Consider the following 22530-nt stretch of genomic DNA (forward strand, 5'->3'; position numbering starts at 1 on the left):
TACTTAGTAAGTATCATATGTGTAGGTTCCCACAGTTTTTTTTTTGGTGGGTGGTGGTGGTTTTGAGGGTTTCCTGCAGGTTTTTTCAGCCAAAGACAGAATTTGGAATTGAAAATTATAAAGGACGGACTTATACTTTTCCTTCCCTTTGGATCCACTTCTGGCTCTGGTGGAAAAACCTGCAGGAAAATCTGCCTCCAAACCGAATTCAAAAACTGTGTGCGAACCTACCCGAAGGGCTCATGCCTACAAACGTAAGGCCGCAGTGTGCACTCTATGATGTGGACCCCTTGACTTAAACGGGTCCACGATCCGTGAGATACGACTGAATATCGGACTCCACCTATGTTTTGTTCCAGTGGAGGCACGGATGAGAAGCACTACAAAGCATTTCCTTGGGTTTTCGGGTCCGTGCCTCTGCACTGCTAAAAGATAGAACATGTTCTTTCTTTGGCTGTATCCTGTGCATAGTGGACCCATTCAAGTCATTGGGTTTGCACCACAATATGGAGTGCACATGGCCAGTGCCCGTGCATTTCGGACAGCTATTTGCGATCTGCAGCATGGGCACTGAGCTAGCACTGTCATTTGCAGGGGCCCTAAGGGTTAAAAAAAAAAAAGAAGAGAAATGGGCCTTGGCAGGTGAATGAACCCCCCCCCCCCCCCCCCCCCCCCCAAAAAACACATTTTCACCTGAATCCTGTTAGTTAAAATACCTGAGCAGCTTTAATGCTTAAAGAAGCTTTCACCTCTACTGATGACTTTTTTTTTTTAGTAAATAATTGTATTCTAAATAAATTGACAATAGTGGAGCATCTATTTGAAGCTGAATATAACTGGGTGTTATACTATATAGTCCAATGCTGCCTGTGGTATCCTGTGCAGGGACCTCTTTGCACATTTATTCATAAACTTCTAGCAGGAATAATAGATGAATGTCACAACATGGGGACAAGGCAAGATGCTCCAGAATTATTGCATGGGGAATGCAATCAGTTAATAAAACAGACATGTTATTGAAGGTTATGGGTCCTCTTTAAGTTGAATCCTAGTGAAGTCTTCAACTGTCGTCTATCTTCATGTATTAACATCCATTGGCAATGTCTTTGTATTTTAGTCACAATGATAAAAAACACAACCCTGGATGCAAACGTGCATAACGTGTTTGTGGTTATTCATGCTAGGATACGATGTGGGCAGTCAAGCTCCTAATAGAGAGGGTGTTCTAGATAACTATTAGGCCTCCATTGTGTGCTGAAACTAATAGTTGGTGCATCTTCAAGTCTAGCATGTCTTTCTAGAGGCTTCTCCACCACCCCTTTACTGGAGTAGGAGTGCAACAATTTGTGTGACTTTTTAGGAAGGGGGCATGTAAATGAGCTCATAAGCCCCATTCGCACTGACATTTTCTGGAGTTTACCCGGAGGGGCTGTATGTGTGAACGCACACATCTGCAATATCAGTCCCAGACTTCTCCCCCAGAGCCCTGGTACTAAGTCCGGGTTATGTCTGAGTGTGCGCATGTGTGAAACCAGCAGTAAATGTTCCAGAACATCACAGTGGCCATGCCTAAAGTTCCTGCCCCTTGTCTAGGCACCTGGAACATTTCCTCCATAGTAAGGACGCACCCGACATGGAACATCTCTGGGGTGATAGCTACGTGTGTGAAAAGCCAACTCTGGTAATCTGGAAATATTCCGGAGTTTAGGTGTGAAAACAGCAATACAGGATCGCTTCCTTACATCTAGTTGTAAGTCAATGCGCAACCTCCTAAACAGGCCTTGAGACATGACACTGGCCGACCGGTTACATGTGCGATTGGAAGCTGAAGGCATCTGTGTTGGTCCCATGTTCATATGTGCTCGCATTGCTGAGAAAAATCTTGTTTTAATATATGGAAACTAGCCACTAGGAGCAATGGTGGTGTTGCCGTTACTCCTAGAGGCTCCGGTCTCACTGCAGCACCCTCTGCACTTTGACAGGGCGATTATGATGTGTACACTGCCTGGTCCTGTCAAGGTGCAGAGGGCTGGGCAGCTGTAGAGAAAGCGGAGCCTCTAGGTGTAATGGTAACATCCCTGTTGCTCCTAAAGGCAATGCAGACACATACGAACACAGGACCAACACAGATGCCTTCAGCTCTCAAGTGCACATGTAACAGGTCAGCCAGTTTCATAGGTACAAATCTGCCTTTAATACATAGTAACATAGTATATAAGGCGGAAAAAAAAAGACATCTGCCCATCCAGTTATCCTGCAAGTTGATCTAGAGGAAGCCCAAAAAAAAAAACACCCCCGTGAGGTACGTGTTTTTTTACCGAAAATAAGACACTGTCTTTTATTTATTTTTTCCTCTAGAATACACACTATGGTTTATTTTCAGGGGATGTCTTATTTTTTTATTAAGTATGGTACAACAATCGCCCCTGGTGTTTGTGTGGGGTGAGAGAGTCCCACAGACTGTTGCTGATCAGTGTTGGGCAGCAGCAGCTTTACTGGTGTTTGTGGGGGGTGAGAGAGACCCACAGTGTTGAGTAAAATGGCCGCCACAGCTTTATTCTTCGCCCTGTGGACACACAATACCTAAAGCAGAACTTCCTGCTCCTCACTCCACTGAGGAGACTTTTACTTTCACTTTCTAGGTCTCCCTCTATGCCTCAGTTTGCAGCACGCACAGAAGGACCGGTACCTGACGGGGGGAGCCGACCTTGTTGATGGGGCTGCCCGCACCTCTCCGGTCACCTCCGAGATAGCAGCAGATGAGAAGGGCTGCCCGTCTTCTTTACCACTCCGCGCCTGTACACTTAGCCACGCCAATCACTGTCTTCTTTTCGGGGTATGGCTTATATTGCGCAAAGACTTTGAAATCCTGCTACTGCTTATTTTATGAGTATGTCTTATTTTTGGGGAAACCTGGTAGAAGCCAATTTTCCAATCAGATCAACGACCCTTCTCCAGAAATCTAGTAACATGTAATATTATTACACTCCAGAAATACACCCAGGCCCCTCTTGAACTCTTAGTGAAGTCACCATCACGTCCTCCTCCTCAGGCAGAGAGTTCCATAGTCTCACTGCTCTTACCGTAAAGAATCCTCTTCTATCTTTGTGTACAAACCTTCTTTCCTCCAGCCGCAGGAGATATCCCCTCATCGCTCAGTCATCAATATCTGATCAGCTGTTTTAAGGAGACTCATAGCGTCAGACCATAAATATTAAACTCCCTGAAAACCTCTCTAATATTACACTACTGACTCTAATGTAACATCTCAGCATATTTGATCTGTGAGGATTGCTGCCCACAGGTTTTTGTTTACAGGGTGACGTTGTTCCAGTCTATCCATTGGTTAACTGCAGCCACTCGCTGACCGGTACGAGACTAGGAAGTAGACCATTCCTTTTTTGATGCCAAAACTTGGAGGGGGATTCAATGAAGAAGAAAAACATAAAACCACTGTATTGATAGCGAGCCCCAGGTACACACCTGCCACAAATAATGCCCCCTACGTGGTATAATAGCCTGTTGCCTCTCCAACCACACTCCTGTAGGACTTGGATACGAAATAAACACGGAGACTTGTTACGAGTTTTATCATTTCACATATTACCAGTAGTTTGTTCTAGGTACAAGCATGTTTAGTCATTCACATACAGCTAGATAGCATATGTTCACATTTACAGTGCAAAACAGAAAGCAAGGAAGTGTACATTTTTATATTCTGGAGGTTCTGAAGAACGCAAAACCAACATGCAGACTTAATTTAGAATGTAAGCTCCTTATATATTAATAGAAATGTATAGACCTTGTCATATAGTTTCCAGAAAAGAACTACAAGTCATGGAAATCCTCCTACTTACTATCATAATGTGCCACTAAAAGGGCAGAAATGTGTCCAGAAACCATCAAGGATATATAAAAACTGGAACGCTCTATATGGATCTCGGCTCATATTGATTACTACGTGGCGCTGTCTTGCTTTGGCCTACATTAAAAGGGCTGTCTAATAAATAGCAGGCCGCAACGGTAACCCGCTCCCCTTGCAGCCTGCTATTGGCTCCACCCCCTGAGGGTCATTTCCTGTTTGTTCAGCGGGACCAGTAAATAGAGACCAGCAGGTAAATGGGAAGGGGTGGGGGATGAGGTTTGTTTTTTTTGTGACCAGACAACCCCCGTTAACATATCAATTGTCCTTTAGAGGAAAGCAGGGAGGCCTTTCTTAAAGCAACTTCTCTCCTGTTATAGGATCAAATAATGTTTCCCATAAAACATGATGCTCACATAGACTGTTTATATAACTATATGAATAAAGCGTAAATGTTAAAGGCTTATTCCCCCCTGGGACACTTATGTCCTCCAGTGACTGTAGAGCAGTTGGCATGCGTGGCCAGCCTTCGCTCATCGCTATTGGAGCTCTGAAAATAGCCAAGCCCTGGCCCATCTGCTTCCGACAGTCCCATAGCAGTGAATGAAGAGGTGGCTGTGCTGGCGCAGCTTGCTCTCCATTCATCCCTACGGCACTTCTAAAAGATAGCCAAGCACGCTCACTCAACTTTTTTTAGGAAGTCCCATCGGGATTAATGGAGTCCTCGACCATATTCAAACAATTTCCCAGGGCTTACCCCTTTACTTGTTATGGGTTATTTAATGTCACACATTGTCAATCGCCAGTATATAGTACCTCTTACCACAGTCTGATGACTTGTGGACTCCTATCTTCACAGGAGGCTTAAGGTACAAAAGTAAAAACCAGTCCTTAACCTGTGGTTCGCTTTAATCAGAAGACAAGTTTTGTAGGGAGGCTTCATGTTGTAGCTGTAATGCCATCTACAAACCCAGTCATCCATTTTAGATGCAATCTAAAACCTCCTAGTGTCCAGTGTGAATCCTACTGCAGCAATTCTCGTAAGTCCACCTCTACCGTATATCCTTGTCTCATAAACAATTACTGGGCTGAAGAATATTAAAGGAATTATCCACAGGGTAGGTTATAAATATCAGACTGTGGGGAAAGTGGCAGATTCAACTGCTGGAAATCCCTGCGATCACAAGAACGAGGGGTCCCTTAGAACCCTTTCAGAATGGAGCGGAAGTGTGCATGTCCACCGCCCCATTCGCTTGGAGAGTCCGAGTTGTGCGCAATCTGATATTTATCACTGATCCTGTCGATATGTGATCATTTTCATGGGTTGATGACCTATCCTCAGATTGGTGGCGATCTGACACGCTGACCCTCACCGATCAGCGGTTTTGGGCAGCTGCCAGTGATGGAAATTATACAGTGAATGTAGCTGGAAGCAGAAGACTCTGACCACAGTTTAGCAGCCATGTTGGGGTAGTCTGGCGCCAGGACCCTCCCATCCACTGTATAGTTTCTGGCATTGGTGGCTGCTTGAAACAGCCGATTGGTGGGGGATGCGGGTGTCAGACCCCCATGATCTCATATTGACAACCTATCCTGAGGAGAGGTCATCCGAAGTCGATTCGCATAATACTTCGTTTGAATACTGTACAGAGCGAGTGCTCCGTACGGAATTAGAATATATTGGCTCCTATGAGCCGAAATTATTACTACTGTAATTTCTACTGTAAAAAAAAACATTTCCCGAACTCAGGTTTGGTTCGAAGTGGTATCTTAGAACTGAACCAGAGTTCAGGAAATGTTTTTTTTTTTTACAGTAGAAATTGATTTATGAAGTTATTATGCAAAGTCTCCCGAGACTTTGCGAAGTTATAACTTCGGCTCATAGGAGCCAATACATTCTAATACTGTATGGAGCGCTTCATCCGAATTCGATTCGCTCATCCCTAGTCATCATACCTAAGTAGTGGAAAACCCCTTTGAATATTACATTTAATTTTTTAGGGCTCAATCCCAAAAGAGTAAAGCTGAGGCCGCGTACGCAATCGGGACAATAGCTGCATAGTTTTGTCGCTTGTGGTCGTGCGTGTTCAGCCACACCATGTTGTCTCACCCCAAAGATGGGAAACAATATAAGAAATGCCGTCCTCTGTTTATCGTTACATAGTTAATACGGTTGAAAAAAGACTTAAGTCCATCAAGTTCAACCAAGGGATAGATGGGGACACGAATCTCAGAAGTTGTGGGGGAAAAGATAGGAAAGGGAACACATACCTCACATATAAAAAAAAAAAAAGAAGCCCCGCAGCTGGTGGCTGGATAGCACTCTGACGTCATGTGCAGTAAAAGGAATATGTCTATATGCCACGTTCACACGGACACTTTTTAACATCTGTATTTCAACCCACAACACCTGGACTCTCCTATAGAACAAAACCTACGTCGCCTTGAGGTTCTAGGATCATCTAAGGTCAGTTCAGTAGAACTGTGCGCAAGTGGGAATAGTACCAGTCAAATAACAGAAGTGCCAATAAATATAAAGTATCTACTGAGGAATATTTCAGCATGTCAATCTACAGAATTTGGACGACACTAGCTTGTCATAACAGAACTTAAAACCTACCCAATGAGGGCTTTTCCTGTGCCCATGATATGTCCAACAAGGCCGTATTTAGTTTTCCTTTAGAACATTTTTGGTTACTCGAAATCTCAATGAGCCATTTAGGTTAGTCATTTTACAATTTTTCAGTCTTATTTTTATCATCTCAGTCTCTGGCCGGTTACCCCGGCAACTCTAATCTCCGAACCATGGAAGGCATCCATTTTTAACCCTAAAGTACAATCTCCTTGGTTAAAACATGGTTTAGGAACTACTGCCAATAATAATAGGCCTGATGACATCTAGGGTTGCTTAACTTAACCCACAGATTTTAAAGGGTTGAGTAACTGTGGACCCTGCAGTGGAGAAGTTACCCTTGTATTAGTTGATGTCGTGCACCGCATACAACCATCTGGTTACACAACAGACTCTCCAATCATGGTAGAGAATAAGTGGCACACTAAGGGTAGGCTCACACTTGCTTTAAATGAATCAGACAGGCTGTTCTAGCAGAGAAGAGCCTGCCGGAGATCTCCATATTTGGCTTAACCAGATTCTGCTATTCACTGCCAGTTCACATTGACTATAATGGGATCCACCCACCGTTGCATGCAACAGTTCTTGTCAGGAATTTTGGCAGATACTATTATAGTCAATAGGGTCCGGCAGTGTCCGGATCCGGAGAACTCGGGCTGGCTGTTCTCTGCTGGAACAGCCTGCCGGATTCGTTTAATTCAAGTGTGAACGTTCCCTAACCATGATGTATTAACATGCCCAGTTCCTGCAACATTAGGCATGAGGTTATGTTGGAACCCAAAGAATGCATACTGGGGGGCTCCTTAAAGAACTTTTCTAGGATTAGAAAAACATGGCTGCTTTCTTCCAAAACCACCACCACCACCACCACCACCACCACCACCACCCCCCCCTGTCCACACGATGCATGTGGTTTTACTGCTCAACCTCGTTCATGTCGATGGGGCTAAGATGAAATACCAAACACAACATAGGCACAAATGAGGCACGGTTTATGTAAGAAAGAAGCCATGTTTATTCTAATTCTGGACTACCCCTTTAAGACAATGAAGAGGCAGTCAATGTCTGGCTGCTGGATCACAGCCCGTACTGGACATTACCAAAGACATTTCAGCGTGTTCTAGTTTGTACGGTTGATTTCTATGTATAGCCAGGAATGTTTTATTCTTCTATCTAATACAAGCATGTGAAACTACTGAACAATACCTGGTCTCAAGGCAGTAATGGTATTTTAAGCAAACATTGTGAGAAAAAGCCCAAAAAAAAAAAAGTGGCTTTTTCCCGTTACCTTGTAATCTGCATCCAAATTGTATTGTCACAGAAGTTAAAAGGGAATTTGTTCTATTGCTTATATTACACTTCTTTTTCCTTTGGAATAGTGCAAAATGTTATTATATTTGGTCGGATTACACACTAGCGTTAATATTTTCCGTTATTGAGATCCGTCATAGGGTCTCAATACTGGAACAAAAAAAACGTTTCAGTTTTGTCCCCATTCATTGTCAATGGGGTCAAAACGTAGCTGAACAGAACAGAATGCTCCAAAATGCTTCCATGCTGTGGTTTGCTTTCCGTCCTGGAATGCGGAGCAAGACGGATCCGTCATGACTCACAATAAAAGTCAATGGGGACGGATCAGTTTTCTCTGATACATTAGAAAACGGATCTGTCCTCCACTGACTTTCAATGGAGTTAATGACGGATCCGTCTTAGGTATGTTAAAGATAATACAACCGGATCTGTTCATGACGGATGCAGATGGTTGTATTATCAGTAACGGAAGCGTTTTTGCTGAACCCTGCAGGATCCAGCAAAAACGCTAGTGTGAAAGTAGCCTTAATCTACAGGATAAGAACTACCATGACGCGATTACATCCAATTGAAAGCACATTGGTCATGAGAATCTCGACAGCTTCAGTATTTTACTTTTTATGGTCGTATCCTCTATTAATTGTTACTTATTCTCCATTAGTATCTACATTTTAATCAGGGCGAGTCTGGAGCAAGCGCCTCCCCTGTGCCTACATAAAGCAACTACCAATCCACTAGGAGGCTTGCAGGTCAGTGGCAGACACTTTTTTTTTTAAGGAATTGGTAGTAGTATTCTTACTTTTTTTCAGTCGCCTCTGCGGGGCGTGAGAGATGATGTTTTAGGGCCGCTGAAATAGGGTCACAGCAACTAGAAGTCGGGAAATAATTTTCAGCGTGTTTCCAGAGTAAGGTAAATGAAAGGCTTGCTTTTTCTAGAACAATATATAATGACCATTACACTGTGGTAATAACTCACGGCATAAAACTACCAACATTGAACTACACAGAATTTATCAAATGAATTAGGATGTATCTGAATTCTTGGTATCATTGATTTATGAATCCCAACTCCTAAACACAGACATGCACACTTGGCCCCAGCCAGAGACCTAAGAGCTTCCTTAAGTTTGAGATGCGATTACGGATTTAACAATTTTTTTTTTCCTTCCGCTGTCCAGCCTCCCTTTGCTTTCTAGTGCCAACAACAAATTCAAGGAACCCTTTACCTCACGAATTGGTTACGGCTGTGTTATTTTATTAGAGTTCACAATGGCGACCTTGATAGTAACTTCTACTGCTTAGCAAAGGCACCGCCTCTCTGATTTAACTACCTCCTCAGACGAGTGCACTACATTTGGGACAAACCCACTTTTTACCCCCTCCCAGCCTTCTTGGATATTTATCTCCCCCTTTCTAACAAGCTCATATATATCGCGAGTCAGATCAGTGAAGGCTTTCTCTACGTTGATGGCGTCTCGGGCGGAGGTTTCTATATATCTCATGCCATAGGCAGTGGCCAGTTTCTCAGCCTCGTGTCTTGTCACTTGCCGTTGTGTGTCTAGGTCACATTTGTGGCCCACCAGGACAAAAACAATCTGGTAGGGCTGAACATGAGCTTTAGCCTCTTCCAACCACTCGTGGACATTCTGGAAGGAGCGGCGGTTGGTGATGTCAAATAGCAGGAGCCCTCCGACAGAATTTCTGTAGTAGGCACGTGTGATGGACCTGAAATGAAAGAGAATACAGCTTTAATAACAGACATATCACATTCTACAAGATCCACTAGGTTTGGCAAGCGTAACATTTACATAATTGGCACGCTACCAAATTTTACTAGTAACCAATGCACCCCTCCGGAAAAATAAAAAATCCCAAGTAGACCGACGTCTGCATTGACGTGGAGACAAAAATGAGTTGTCTAATATTGCCCACTCCTTCTTTTCAAATAATTTCCAGTTTGGTCGATGTTAGAAGCACTGCATTAGGGAATACAGATATCACAGTAGGTGTGGGGTCCTAAAGTGGAGATCTACTGAAAGAGCTGCTCCTGCCTATGGCATGTACTGCAAAATCTCTCCTGTGTCGACCAACAGGCGGTAAAATGTGCTGCCACACACAGCAGTATTGACTGACCACTAGGATTTTCAGCAGTGGGATTTAAAGATGTTCTCTAGTTAAAGGGATATTCTTTTTTTTATTTCATCTTTTATATAATGGGAAGTCATACAATTTTCTAATATACATAGTATTTATAATTTGCTTTGATACAATTGACCCATTTGTGCAGTAGAATGCTATAGCCCATATATCAGTCCTGCGTAATGTAGTTATGGCCTAATTGAAACATGGCATAATGATTTTTATTGTGGTTATTACAGTAACTACAGTACTGTGTGTATTCACATCGTAAATAAGAGGCAAACAGTGAAGAAACAAAAGACTGCTCTGTGCATAATGCTGCTGCAGCAGTAACATATGCTAAAATGGATTTTTTGATAAAAATATGACAGTTATCCTTTAACATGAAATGCCCTATTTATTTCATAGTAATACTTTTCATGGATGAACCCGTAAAATACTGTGTTTTTGACCAGAGGAGTATATTTTGAAAGTATTACTGATTTTTACTACAGGTTTTTCAGTTTATCATTTGTCATGTTTTAAAGGGGTTATCCAATACCATAAACTGCCCCCCCCCCTCTAAGCCGGGCCCCTCACATTGAATATGCTTACCCCGCTCCCTGCCCCCGCAACATCACTGCTGCTTCTCAGTAGGCGGCCAGGCCGGGATACCACGGACCGCTCACGGCCGTGTGCATTCGGCCTAATGGAAAGATCTGCATCTGTTCTGTGCATGTTCTGTGTTTTGGACCCACAACTGGTTTTGGCTCAAAATAACTGACCAAATAAGTGTGAACTCCGATTAAGTTCAGTATTCATTTACTGTCCTTTGTGGGGACTTTAGTTTGCTCTAGGCCAGGCATCTCAAACTCCGGCCCTCCAGCTGTTGCAAAACTACAACTCCCACAATGCCCTGCTGTAGGCCGATACCTGTAGGCTGTCCGGGCATTGTGGAAGTTGTAGTTTTGCAACAGCTGGAGGGCCGCAGTTTGAGATCCCTGCTCTAGGCAAATCTGGGACCCAGCTGCATAACAGCATGCTGGTGGTTTAGTTGCCCAAATCCAGGTGTCTTTAATTTGTTTTCTAGTTAAAGACGTTATCTCAGGATCAATGTAAAAATGGAAATCATATAGTACATGGCATCTCTTTCTAACAAAGTTAGAACCAGCCCTGTACCTCACATGGATCCAGCCAGATGGTCAATTTGGATGTTTGTGATCTACATGCCCTCAAGCAGCACTGCTTTAACCCCTTAATAGTACCGGGCTATTTTTTCACCTTAAGGACCAGACTGATTTTTGCAAATCTGACGTGTCACTTTATGTGGTGATAACTTTAAAACGCTTTTAGGCTACTTTCACACTTGCGTTCAGGGTTCCGCTTGTGAGCTCCGTTTGAAGGCTCTCACAAGCGGCCCCGAACGCATCCGTACAGCCCCAATGCATTCTGTGTGGACGCAGATCCACTCAGAATGCATCAGTCTGGCTCCGTTTCGCCTCCGTTCCGCTCAGCAGGCGGACACCCGAACGCAGCTTGCAGCGTTCGGGTGTCCGCCTGCCCGTGCGGAGCCAAACGGATCCGTACAGACTTACAATGTAAGTCAATGGGGACGGATCCGTTTGAAGATGACACAGTATGGCTCAATTTTTAAACGGATCCGTCCTCCATTGACTTTCAATGCAAAGTCTGGACAGATCCGTCTGACTAACTTTTAGACTTAGATTTTTTTCTGAAAGATAATGCAGACGGATCCGTTCTGAACGGATACCATCGTTTGCATTATAGGAGCGGATCCGTCTGTGCAGACACCAGACGGATCCGCTCCGAACGCAAGTGTGAAAGTAGCCTAAGTTATCCAGGCCATACTGAGATTGTTTTCTCGTCACATATTGTATTTCATGACAGTGGTAAAATTGATTCAAAATATTTCATTTTTATTTATAAAAAAAATACCAAATTTTCCAAACATTTTGAAAAATTTGCAACTTTCCAAATTTCAATTTCTCTGCTTTTAAAACAGATAGTGATACCTCATATAATAGTTATTCCCTTACGTCCTCAACAGCAGCACAGATGGGGTTAACTGCCCCTGTGGACTGGTAGGACCGGCGGAATTTTAATGAGCCCAAGAACCAATAAACGATCTTCAGCTCCCTGAAAGGGAGGAGATCACCCCCCAGCCCACCGTGTTTTTTTCTGTCTTCTGGACAGGTGGACTGGCGTGTCGCTCCCCCTCTGGGAGCTGAAGATTGCTTAGGGGCTCTTTCCCCTCCTTAAGCTTAGCTCGCTTTCTATGGATCTCAGTGCCTTTATTTTAGGCCTGATCATGGCGATTTCGGTCTGGGGTACCGTCGGGAGGGGGGTGTCCCCTCCCCTCTTCTCTCATCATCTGTAGACGGTGCTCCGTCCCTCCGTTACCGCATGTGTGCGGCGCTATGGGCGCCGCCATTTTCCGGAAGTGACGCGCCCTAGGTGCGCTACGTCACTTCCGGTTTTCCGAAGCGATGCGGTGAGGTATAAAACTCACCTTTCTTTTAAACTGGCTCCCTAGAAGGACATCCTGGACTTAGGATTAATCTGGGGAGACATTTTTCGTAATAGGTAGAGCCAGTATAGGCTCCGATTTTTCTTGGGGCAGATCTCGTTTCAGGACCCGCCCAGTGGGCGGGGCTTCCTCCTTTTAAGCGCCCAGAGCCCATCAGTCAGTGCTCTGGTTGCGTTGCTTTCACAAGTTAGCTCCAGAGATCTCCTGTGCTTTGTGATATTCTTGCAGTATTGCTTTGCTTGGGTTTTGTACTTCCTCTTCTTTCAGCTCTATTTCTTCTAGTGCTGGTGGGCCCCTTTAAGGTCTGGTTTTCTCCACCTCCTGATATTGTAGGTGTTATGACCTGTTTTGTTTCTTCCATTACAGACTATGGCTTCCCCTAAGGAGCAGGATCAGCGGAAGGCTGGGCCCAAGAGGAAGCATTTGGCATGTTACGAATGTAACACACCCCTTGATGACAGCTGTCCTTACTCCAGATGTGAGAGTTGTCGCACGGCATCCACGGAACCCACGATGCAGGAGATGTTCCAATGGACCAAGACATACGTGGATGATTCCATCAAGGGAGTAGTTCAGCTGCTTAATGAGAGGCTACCAGGTCCCTCTCAGACTCCCATGGAGGTGGTCGCACCGGTCGAAAGACCTACCCCCTGTTCAGTGGGGTCTTCTTCTGAGGAAGAAGAATCTACTTCTTGCTTTTTCCCTCCAGAAAAGACGCCGAAGTTACTCAAGTCCATCAGGTCGGGGGACCAGGATGTTGACATGGGGGAGTCCTCCGATCCCGCCGGTCAGACACAGTGTGTCTTTAGAGCGGATGAGACCCTTCTCTCTGTGATGCGCACAGAGTGGAAAAGGCCTGAGAAGGGTCCAGTGCTTACCAGAAAATTCAGACTCATGTACCCGATGGCTAAACCCTTGGTGGAATCGTGGGGTTCCGTTCCCAAGGTGGACATGGCTATAGCCAAGTTGTCCCGGCGCACTCTAGTCCCTGCAGACGATGGGTCTAGCCTGCAGGACCCTCTAGACCGGAGGGCAGAGTGCACCCTTAGGAGGGGTTACGCGGCGGCCGCTGCCTCCGCATCTACTTCTATTGCGGCCACTGAGGTAGCCACCTATCTACGCTCTAGGCTTAATCAAATCCAGACGGATGTGGATCAGAGCGTATCAAGAGACGACATCCTGGCAGCCTTCAAGTCAGCCAATCTGGCTATGGACTTTTTAGTCGATTCCTCCCAGATGCAGCTGAAGCTGGCCGCCCAAACTATGGCCCTAGTTTCAGCTGCCCGCAGACCACTTTGGCTGAAACCGTGGATCGCGGATAACACATCCAAGTTTAACCTTTGTGGGCTCCCCTTCGAACCAGATAGGTTATTCGGGTCCGAATTGGACAAGATAATGGAGGGGCTCTCCGATAAAAAGGGGAAGAGCCTCCCCCAGCAGCCCTTTCGGGGACGCCCCAGGCAGGAAAAGAAGGGCGGAGGTCGTCCTGGGCAGCAGTCTAGGCGCAGAGATTGGGGGGGGGGCCGTCTCGTAAATATCCGAGACGCCTCCGCAAACCCACCAGGGAGGCAAAACCCTCCTGACTATGGGCCTCCTTGAGGCTCTTGGATAAGCCCTGCTGCCCCTGCAGTGTCTCCTCTAGATTTTCCCGTACCCCTCCCCCAGATTTCCGTGGGGGGCCGTCTTACCCATTTCAAAGACTCTTGGAGCCGGTTGATTGCAGACCCCTGGGTCCAGGACATAGTTTCCGCCGGGTACCGGGTAGATCTTATCTCTCTCCCCCCAGAGAGATTCATCGCCACACGAAACTTCGGGTCTGCCAAACAGGTGGTCCTAGAATCTTACATTCAGGACTATATTTCCAAGGGAGCCCTAGAGGAGGTACCGGCAGGGGAGGGGGGCCTAGGGATTTATTCACCAGTGTTCCTGGTTCCCAAGAAGACGGGAGATCTCCGGATGATCATCGATTTGAGATTCCTCAATCGATTTATAAGGAAAACAAGGTTTCGCATGGAAACCATAAGGTCAGTCAGCCATATCCTCAATCCTGGGGACGTCATGGCTACTCTGGACCTCAAGGATGCGTACCTTCACATTCCGATCCATCCCGCGTCCCGGAAACTCCTCAGGATCGCGGTCCAGATTTCAGGGGTTTGCAGGCACTTTCAGTTCGCCGTGCTTCCCTTCGGAATCTCTTCTGCCCCCCTTATCTTCACCAAGTTGGTGGTTTTGGTGGTGGCAGCTTTAAGACTCCAAGGATTGACTATTATTCCTTATCTGGACGATTGGTTTTTCATAGCCTCTTCAGTTCCGATCCTTACCTACCATCTTCAGGTCGCAATCTCTTTTCTCTTCCGCCTAGGCTGGATTATCAACTGGCAGAAGTCGAATGTGAGCCCATCGACTTCAATCCATTACTTAGGATTTGTGGTCGACTCTGTGGTGATGTCCCTCCGGTTGACTCCAGAAAGGAGAGCGCGGATTCAGGACCTGGCAAAGGTCCTTTATGTCCCTCGTCGAGTCTCTATCCGGACTCTCATGAAGATGCTGGGGCTCATGTCAGCGGCTGCGGATGCAGTCCCTTGGGCGCTATGGCACTTCCGTCCTCTTCAGTCGGAGGTCTTACACCTATGGAACGGCAGCCCTGCGGGGCTAGATTCCCTGTGCTCCCTGTCCGGTCAAACCCGAAATTCCCTCAGATGGTGGTTTCAGCTACCACCAGGGAAGTCTATGACCCAACCAGCTTGGGTCATATTGACTACAGACGCGTCCCTTGTAGGCTGGGGCGCTCACCTGGACGGATCCCCAATTCAGGGATCTTGGTCTCCTCTGGAGCGGCATCTTTCCTCCAATCTTCACGAGATGCGAGCTATCCGGCTAGCCCTCCTTCACTTTGCGCCTCAGATCCGGGGCAAAGCAGTGAAAGTCCAGTCAGACAATATGACTGCAGTCCTCTATATAAACAAACAGGGAGGCACAAGATCATTGCCCCTTCTGTCAGAGATTGGGGTAATTCTTCGGTGGGCAGAGACGAACCTTTCCCATCTATCTGCCGTTCATATTCGAGGCTCCCTCAATATGATAGCGGACCGCTTAAGTCGAGGATTACCGACCATGGAGTGGTCTCTGCATCCGGAGATCTTCAGGCAGCTAGTTCACAGATGGGGTATGCCAGAAGTGGATCTCATGGCAACCAGGTTCAACGCCAAGGTGAGCAGGTTCTGTTCCCTCTACAGGGAAGACAACCCCCTGGCGATAGATGCTCTGTCAATACCGTGGAGGTTCAGGCTGGCTTACATCTTCCCTCCCTTTTCCATGATACCGAGGGTATTGATGAAAATCCGTCAGGATCAGGCCTCGGTAATAGCCATCATACCGTTTTGGCCCAGAAGATCCTGGTTTACCCAGCTCATTCAGATGAGTCGGGGACAATACTGGAGACTCCCCCCAGAGCAGACCCTGGTGTCGTGGGACACTCACCTCTGCCCAGATCTGCACAGGTTCAACCTGACAGCCTGGAGGTTGATCAGTCCCTTCCCAACATAGAAGGGCTTTCCGAGTCGGTCCTGAGAACTTTGTCGCATTCCTGAGAAGATTCTACAAAGAAGGCCTACTCCAGGATCATGAGAATCTTCGAGGCATGGTGTGATTCCAGACAGGTGGCGTCCGCAGATCCGCCCCTTCCTGCGATACTTCAATTTCTTCAGGATGGATTAGATAGAGGCCTATCTCCAGCTACCTTGAAGGTACAGGTTTATGCCATCTCGGCCTGTCTCAACAGGCCACATTCTCGGGACCCACTCATTAAACGCTTCCTGAAGGGAGCTGAAAGACTAAAGCCTACTATACTGAAACCTATCCCCCAGTGGGATCTTTCAGTAGTGCTCAGGGGGCTAGCATCTGCCCCCTTCGAGCCCTTGGAGGAGGTAAATTTCAAATTGTTGACTTTAAAGATGGTCTTTCTTCTGGCTATAGCTTCAGCCAAAAGGGTTTCTGAATTGCAGGTTTTCTCCGCAATTCACCCGTACATTATTTTTCTACAGGATAGAGTACTCCTGAAGTTTTTACCCTACTTCAGGCCTAAGGTGCCTACATTCCAGAACATCAATCAGGTAATATCTTTACCAGTTTTGTTTACAGCCTCCTCCTCTGATACTCCAGCTAGAGACCCGCTGGATATTTCAAGATGCCTCCAGATCTATGTGGATAGATCTAGTGAGTTCAGGATAGATGAGAATCTTCTTATCCTGTTTGCCGGTAAGTCTAAAGGCCGTAAAGCGTCTAAAGCCACCATTAGTCGCTGGATCAAGGAGGCCATTATGGAAGCTTTCGTCTCCCAACCCTTAGATCCTCCTGAGTTTGTGAGAGCCCATTCTACTAGGGCGGTCTCCACCTTGGTTGCGGAGAGAAGACTCCTCCCCTTAGAGTTGATCTGTAAGGCGGCCTCCTGGAGCTCTGAGTCAACCTTCATCTCCCATTATAGGATAGATGCTAGGATGGCAGAGTTTTCGGCTTTTGGGCAGATTGTTCTTAGTTCTCCCTAGGGGATTCTTCTTGCTATCTCCCCATCTGTGCTGCTGTTGAGGACGTAAGGGAATCGTTAATTTCTAACGATAATTTGTTTTTCCTTAGTCCTAACAGCAGCACACAAATATCCCACCCTAAATACATTATGCTTGTTAAAAACACGGTGGGCTGGGGGGTGATCTCCTCCCTTTCAGGGAGCTGAAGATCGTTTATTGGTTCTTGGGCTCATTAAAATTCCACCAGTCCACAGGGGCAGTTAACCCCATCTGTGCTGCTGTTAGGACTAAGGGAAAACAAATTATCGTTAGAAATTAACGATTACTTTACATTTCCCATATGTCTACTTCATGTTTGGATCATTTTGTAAATGCCATTTTATTTTTTGGGGACGTTACAAGGCTTAGAAGAAGTTTAGAAGCAAATCTTTTTTTCAAATTTTTCAGAAACTTTCTAAAACCCACTTTTTCAGGACCAGTTCAGGTCTGAAGTCACTTTGTGAGGCTTACATAATAGAAACCACCCAAAACTACACCCCCTCAAGGTATTAAAAACTGATTTTACAAACGTTGTTAACCCTTTAGGTGTTCCACAAGAATTAATGGAAAATGGAGATGAAATTTCTGAATTTCACTTTTTTGGCAGATTTTCCATTTTAATCATTTTTTTTCCCCGCTAATAAAAGCAAAGGTTGGCAGCCAAACAGAACTCAATATTTATGTCCCCGATTCTGTAGTTTACAGAAACACCCCATATGTGGTCGTAAAATGCTGTACGGGCACAAGGCAGGGCGCAGAAGAAAAGGAATGCCATACGGTTTTTGGAAGGCAGATTTTGCTGGACTGGTTTTTTGACACCATTTCCCATTTGAAGCCCCCCTGATGCACCCCTAGAGTAGAAACTCCAAAAAAGTGACCCCCATTTTAGAAACTACACCCCTCAAGGTACTTTAAACAGATTTTACAAATTGTGTTAACCCTTTAGGTGTTCCACACGAATTAATGGAAATTGGTGATGACATTTCTGAATTTCACATTTTTTGGGCAGATGTTCCCATTTTAATCCTTTTTTTCTGCTAACAGAGCAAGGATTAACAGCCAAACTAAACTCAATATTTATTGCCCTGATTCTTCATTATGGTGGGCTTTAGTACTACAAGGGGGCATATTTACTACGCGGGCAAACTGTAGGGGCTTTAATACTACTAAAAGGCACTGTGATGGGCTTTTTTTTTTTTACTATCGGGGCACACTGTGGGGACATTATGGTCCACCTCTACTGGAAGCAATTTGGAAAACATTATTACCATTGGGGGCACTCAGTACTAAGGGCAATCTGGGTGAGAATTATTTTCATTTGTGGGACTTTTGGGAGCACTATTACTGTGTGGGCACCCTAGCACAGTAACAGCTTTTTGGTGAACACTATGTTTATGGCACTATTACTGTCAGGGACAATATTTGCTGAGTACAATTATATTTTTAGGTGCACATTGTGGCAATACATATTGAAGAGGGAACTATCTGTGTGGAACTGGTATTTGCAGGGGGCTATTTGTTTCTGCAGTATAGTATTTGGCAGCATTGAAGAGCCCAGTGGGCACCATATTGTGGGGTGACAGGTATGGGTATTCAAAAGCTGGGAGGATGATAAAAAAAAGTGGGAACCCAAGATATCTGTGTGATAAACTCTGCAGACAGAAGGCCTGGCTGAAAGAAGTCATCATGGTGGTCTGAAAGGAATAGAGAAGATGAGGAAAGAATATGTACATCAGGGAATACTTCACTGGATGTAAGGCCCCTTTCACACGAGCGAGTATTCCCGCACGGGTGCAATGCGCAATGCGAACGCATTGCGCCCGCACGGAATCGGGACCCATTCATTTCAATGGGGCTGTGTACATGTGCATTGGTTTTCACTCATCACTTGTGTGTTGCGTGAAAAATCGCAGCATGTTCTATATTCTGCGTTTTTCAGGCAACGCTGGCCCCATAGAAGTGAATGGAGCTGCGTGAAAATCGCATCCGTAAGCAAGTGCGGATATGATGCGTTTCACGGATGGTTGCTAAGAGATGTTGTTTGTATACCTTCAGTTTTTTATCACACGCTTGCAAAACGCATTAAATCACATTGCACCCGCGCAATAAAAACTGAATGTGATCACAGACAAAACGTAATGACTTCGCGGAATCGCAAATTTTTACTGAACGAATTCACAACGCATCTGGACCTAATCCGCACACACTCGTCTGCAAGGGGCCTAAGAGGTAAGTACTGCTGTATTCTTTTTGGTAGCGCAGAATGTAATTTAAAAAGTAACAGTCATTCATTGTGGGTCCTAATGTGGTGTCTGTCATTTTGACAGGAAGATTAGTGCTGCAGGCTACATTTAAAGAAGCCCTCCCACAAAAAATGTTATTCTCTGAGCTGTTAGAAAGGTACATGATGTAATCTGCAATGAAGGTAATTTTCTTACCAGTGTCTGTATTTGCGAGTTATAACCTCCCTTTTGATCCTCAGCTGTGTTAGATGGTGAGTCACATAACACAGCATCTTACAGTGGATATAAAAAGTCTACACACCCCTGTTAAAATGTCAGGTTTCTGTGATGTAAAAAATTGAGACAAAGATAAATCATTTCAGAACTTTTTCCACCTTTAATGTGACCTATAAACTATACCACTCAATTGAAAAGCAAACTGAAATCTTTTAGGTAGAGGGAAGAAAAAATATAAAAATAAAATAATATGGTTGCATAAGTGTGCACACCCTTAAACTAATACTTTGTTGAAGCACCTTTTGAATTTATTACAGCACTCAGTCTTTTTGGGTATGAGTCTATCAGCATGGCACATTTTGACTTGGCAAGATTTGCCCACTCTTCTTTGCAAAAAGACTCCAAATCTGTCAGATTGCGAGGGCATCTCCTGTGCACAGCCCTCTTCAGATCACCCCACAGATTTTTAATCGGATTCAGGTCTGGGCTCTGGCTGGGCCATTCCAAAACTTCAATCTTCTTGTGGCGAAGCCATTCCTTTGTTGATTTGGATGTATGCTTTGGGTCGTTGTCATGGTGAAAGATGAAGTTCCTCTTCATGTTCAGCTTTCTAGCAGAAGCCTGAAGGTTTTGTGCCAATATTGACTGGTATTTGGAACTGTTCATAATTCCCTCTAGCTTAACTAAGGCCCCAGTTCCAGCTGAAGAAAAACAGCCCCTTGGCATGATGCTGCCACCACCATGCTTCACTGTGGGTATGGTGTTCTTTTGGTGATGTGCAGTGTTGTTTTAGCGCCAAACATATCTTTTGGAATTATGGCCAAAAAGTTCAACCTTGGTTTCATCAGACCATAACACCTTTTCCTGCATGCTTTTGGGAGACTTCAGATGTGTTTTTGCAAAATGTAGCCTGGCTTGGATGTTTTTCTTCATAAGAAGAGGCTTTCGTCTTGCCACTCTACCCCATAGCCCAGGCATATGAAGAAGATTGTTGTCACATGTACCACACAGCCAGTACTTGCCAGATATTCCTGCGGCTCCTTTATTGTTGCTGTAGGCCTCTTGGTAGCCTCCCAGACCAGTTTTCTTCTAGTCTTTTCATCAATTTTGGAGGGACGTCCAGTTCTTGGTAGTGTCACTGTTGTGCCATATTTTCTCCACTTGATGAGGTCTTCACTGTGTTCCATGGTACATCTAATGCCTTGGAAATTCTTTTGTAACCTTCTCCTGACTGATACCTTTTAACAATGAGATCCCTCTGATACTTTGGAAGCTCTCTGTGGACCATGGCTTTTGCTGTGGGAAGCGACTAAGAAAATTTCAGGAAAGACCAACTAGAGAAGCTGAACTTTATTTGGGGTTAATCAGAGGCACTTTAAATGATGGCAGGTGACGCTGACTCCTATTTAACATCATTTTAAATGTGATTGCTTAATTCTGAACACAGCTACATCCCCGGTTATTGAGGGTGTGCACACTTATGCAACCACATTATTTTAGTTTTTTTTTTTGTTTTCTTCCCTCCACCTAAAAGATTTCAGTTTGTTTTTCAATTGAGTTGTACAGTTTATAGGTCACATTAAAGGTGGAAAAAGTTCTGAAATGATTTATCTTTGTCTCATTTTTTTTTTTACAGCACAGAAACCTGACATTTTAACAGGGGTGTGTAGACTTTTTATATCCACTGTATGTGTGAACAGGAAGCCAGTTTCTCTATGTATTCCTTATCGGAGCCTCAATGTCAGTCTCTTAGGAATGAATAGAGAAATAAGTGACTTCCTGTCCCTAATCAGTTGGAGATCAGGAAGGAATTTTTTTCCCCTAAAATGAAGAAAATTGGCTTCTACCTCACAGTTTTTTTTTTTTTCTTTTTTGCCTTCCACTGGATCAACTTGCAGAATAACAGGCTGAACTGGACTGACATATGTCTTTTTTTAGCCTTACAAACTACTTTTTTTTTCGCCCTATAAGACGCACAGGCCCATAAGACGCACCTAAGTTTTAGAGGAGGACAATACATATTTTTTTTTTCATTAGACCTCATTTAAGACCTCAGCTAACAGCCCCAATCAGACCCCAATGTTAATAAGACCCCAACAAGACCTCAGCTCAGACGCCAATGTTAATGACCCCCAATCAGACCCGAATCAGACCTCATATCAGCCCCCAGCAGCCCCCCACTGCCTCCCATATTAGCCCCCATTGCCTCATATCAGCCCCCAGCAGCCCCCATTGCCTCTCATATTGGTTCCCAGCAGCCCCCATTGCCTATCAGCCCTCAGTAGCCCCCATTGCCCCATATCAGCCCCCAGTAGACCCTATTGCCACTCATATTGGCCCCCAGCAGCTCCTCACCGCCCGCGCTCTTCTTCCTCCTGCTGTCGGCTGTGCTGTGAACCGGCGCGCACAGCGTGAGGACACAGAGCGCCCTCACGCTTGCGCAGCCACTGCATAGCCGACAGCCGAGGACCAGGAAGCAGCCAGTACAGAGCCTTCACCGCTTCCTGGTCCTCCGGTACTAATGAGCACTTCCATAATGGAAGCACTCATTAGTATTCGCCCCATAAGACGCATGGGCATTTTTTCCCCACTTTTGGGGGGGAAAAAATACGGTATGCTATTATGTAGCGTGTTGGTCAAATGACACCAGGGTTGTCACGATAGAAAACTTTTGATTCGATACCATAAAAAAGTATTGCAATACTAGATACCACGCAAAAGAGAACTAAAACACCAAAAAGCCTGTGTGCATGTTGGAATGTTTGGCCCATAATAGAACAGTCCTAGCCTATTTTTTTGGGGGGAAAGCTGACTAAAAATGGTGAATCGCATGTTTTGTTTTGTTTTTCTGTTACAGCGTTCACCGCATGGGAAATATTTTTTTATATTTTAATAGTTCTGACTTTTCCGGACGTAGTGATACCTAATATGTTTATTTTTTTATTGTTTATATATTTTTATATGTAAACTTGGTAAAGAGGGTGATTTAAACTTTTCATTTTATTTTTTTTACACTTTATTTAATAACTATTAACCCC

At 44.9% G+C, this 22530-nt stretch overlaps 1 protein-coding gene across 1 annotated transcript in view; it reads right to left on the minus strand.

Annotated features, from left to right (window-relative positions):
* Positions 1–8674: 8674 nt before the first annotated feature.
* The window catches only part of RAB39B (RAB39B, member RAS oncogene family), a 34634-nt gene continuing 20778 nt past the window's right edge, over positions 8675–22530 (minus strand). Inside the window, exon 2 of the mRNA XM_040404850.1 lies at positions 8675–9530. Within this exon, the coding sequence (XP_040260784.1) occupies positions 9104–9530 (427 nt within the window). The 3' untranslated portion in view covers positions 8675–9103. The remainder of the gene's footprint in view (positions 9531–22530) is intronic.

The sequence above is a fragment of the Bufo bufo genome, chromosome 8 (assembly GCF_905171765.1).
Source record: "Bufo bufo chromosome 8, aBufBuf1.1, whole genome shotgun sequence".
Classification (NCBI taxonomy): Eukaryota; Metazoa; Chordata; class Amphibia; order Anura; family Bufonidae; genus Bufo; species Bufo bufo.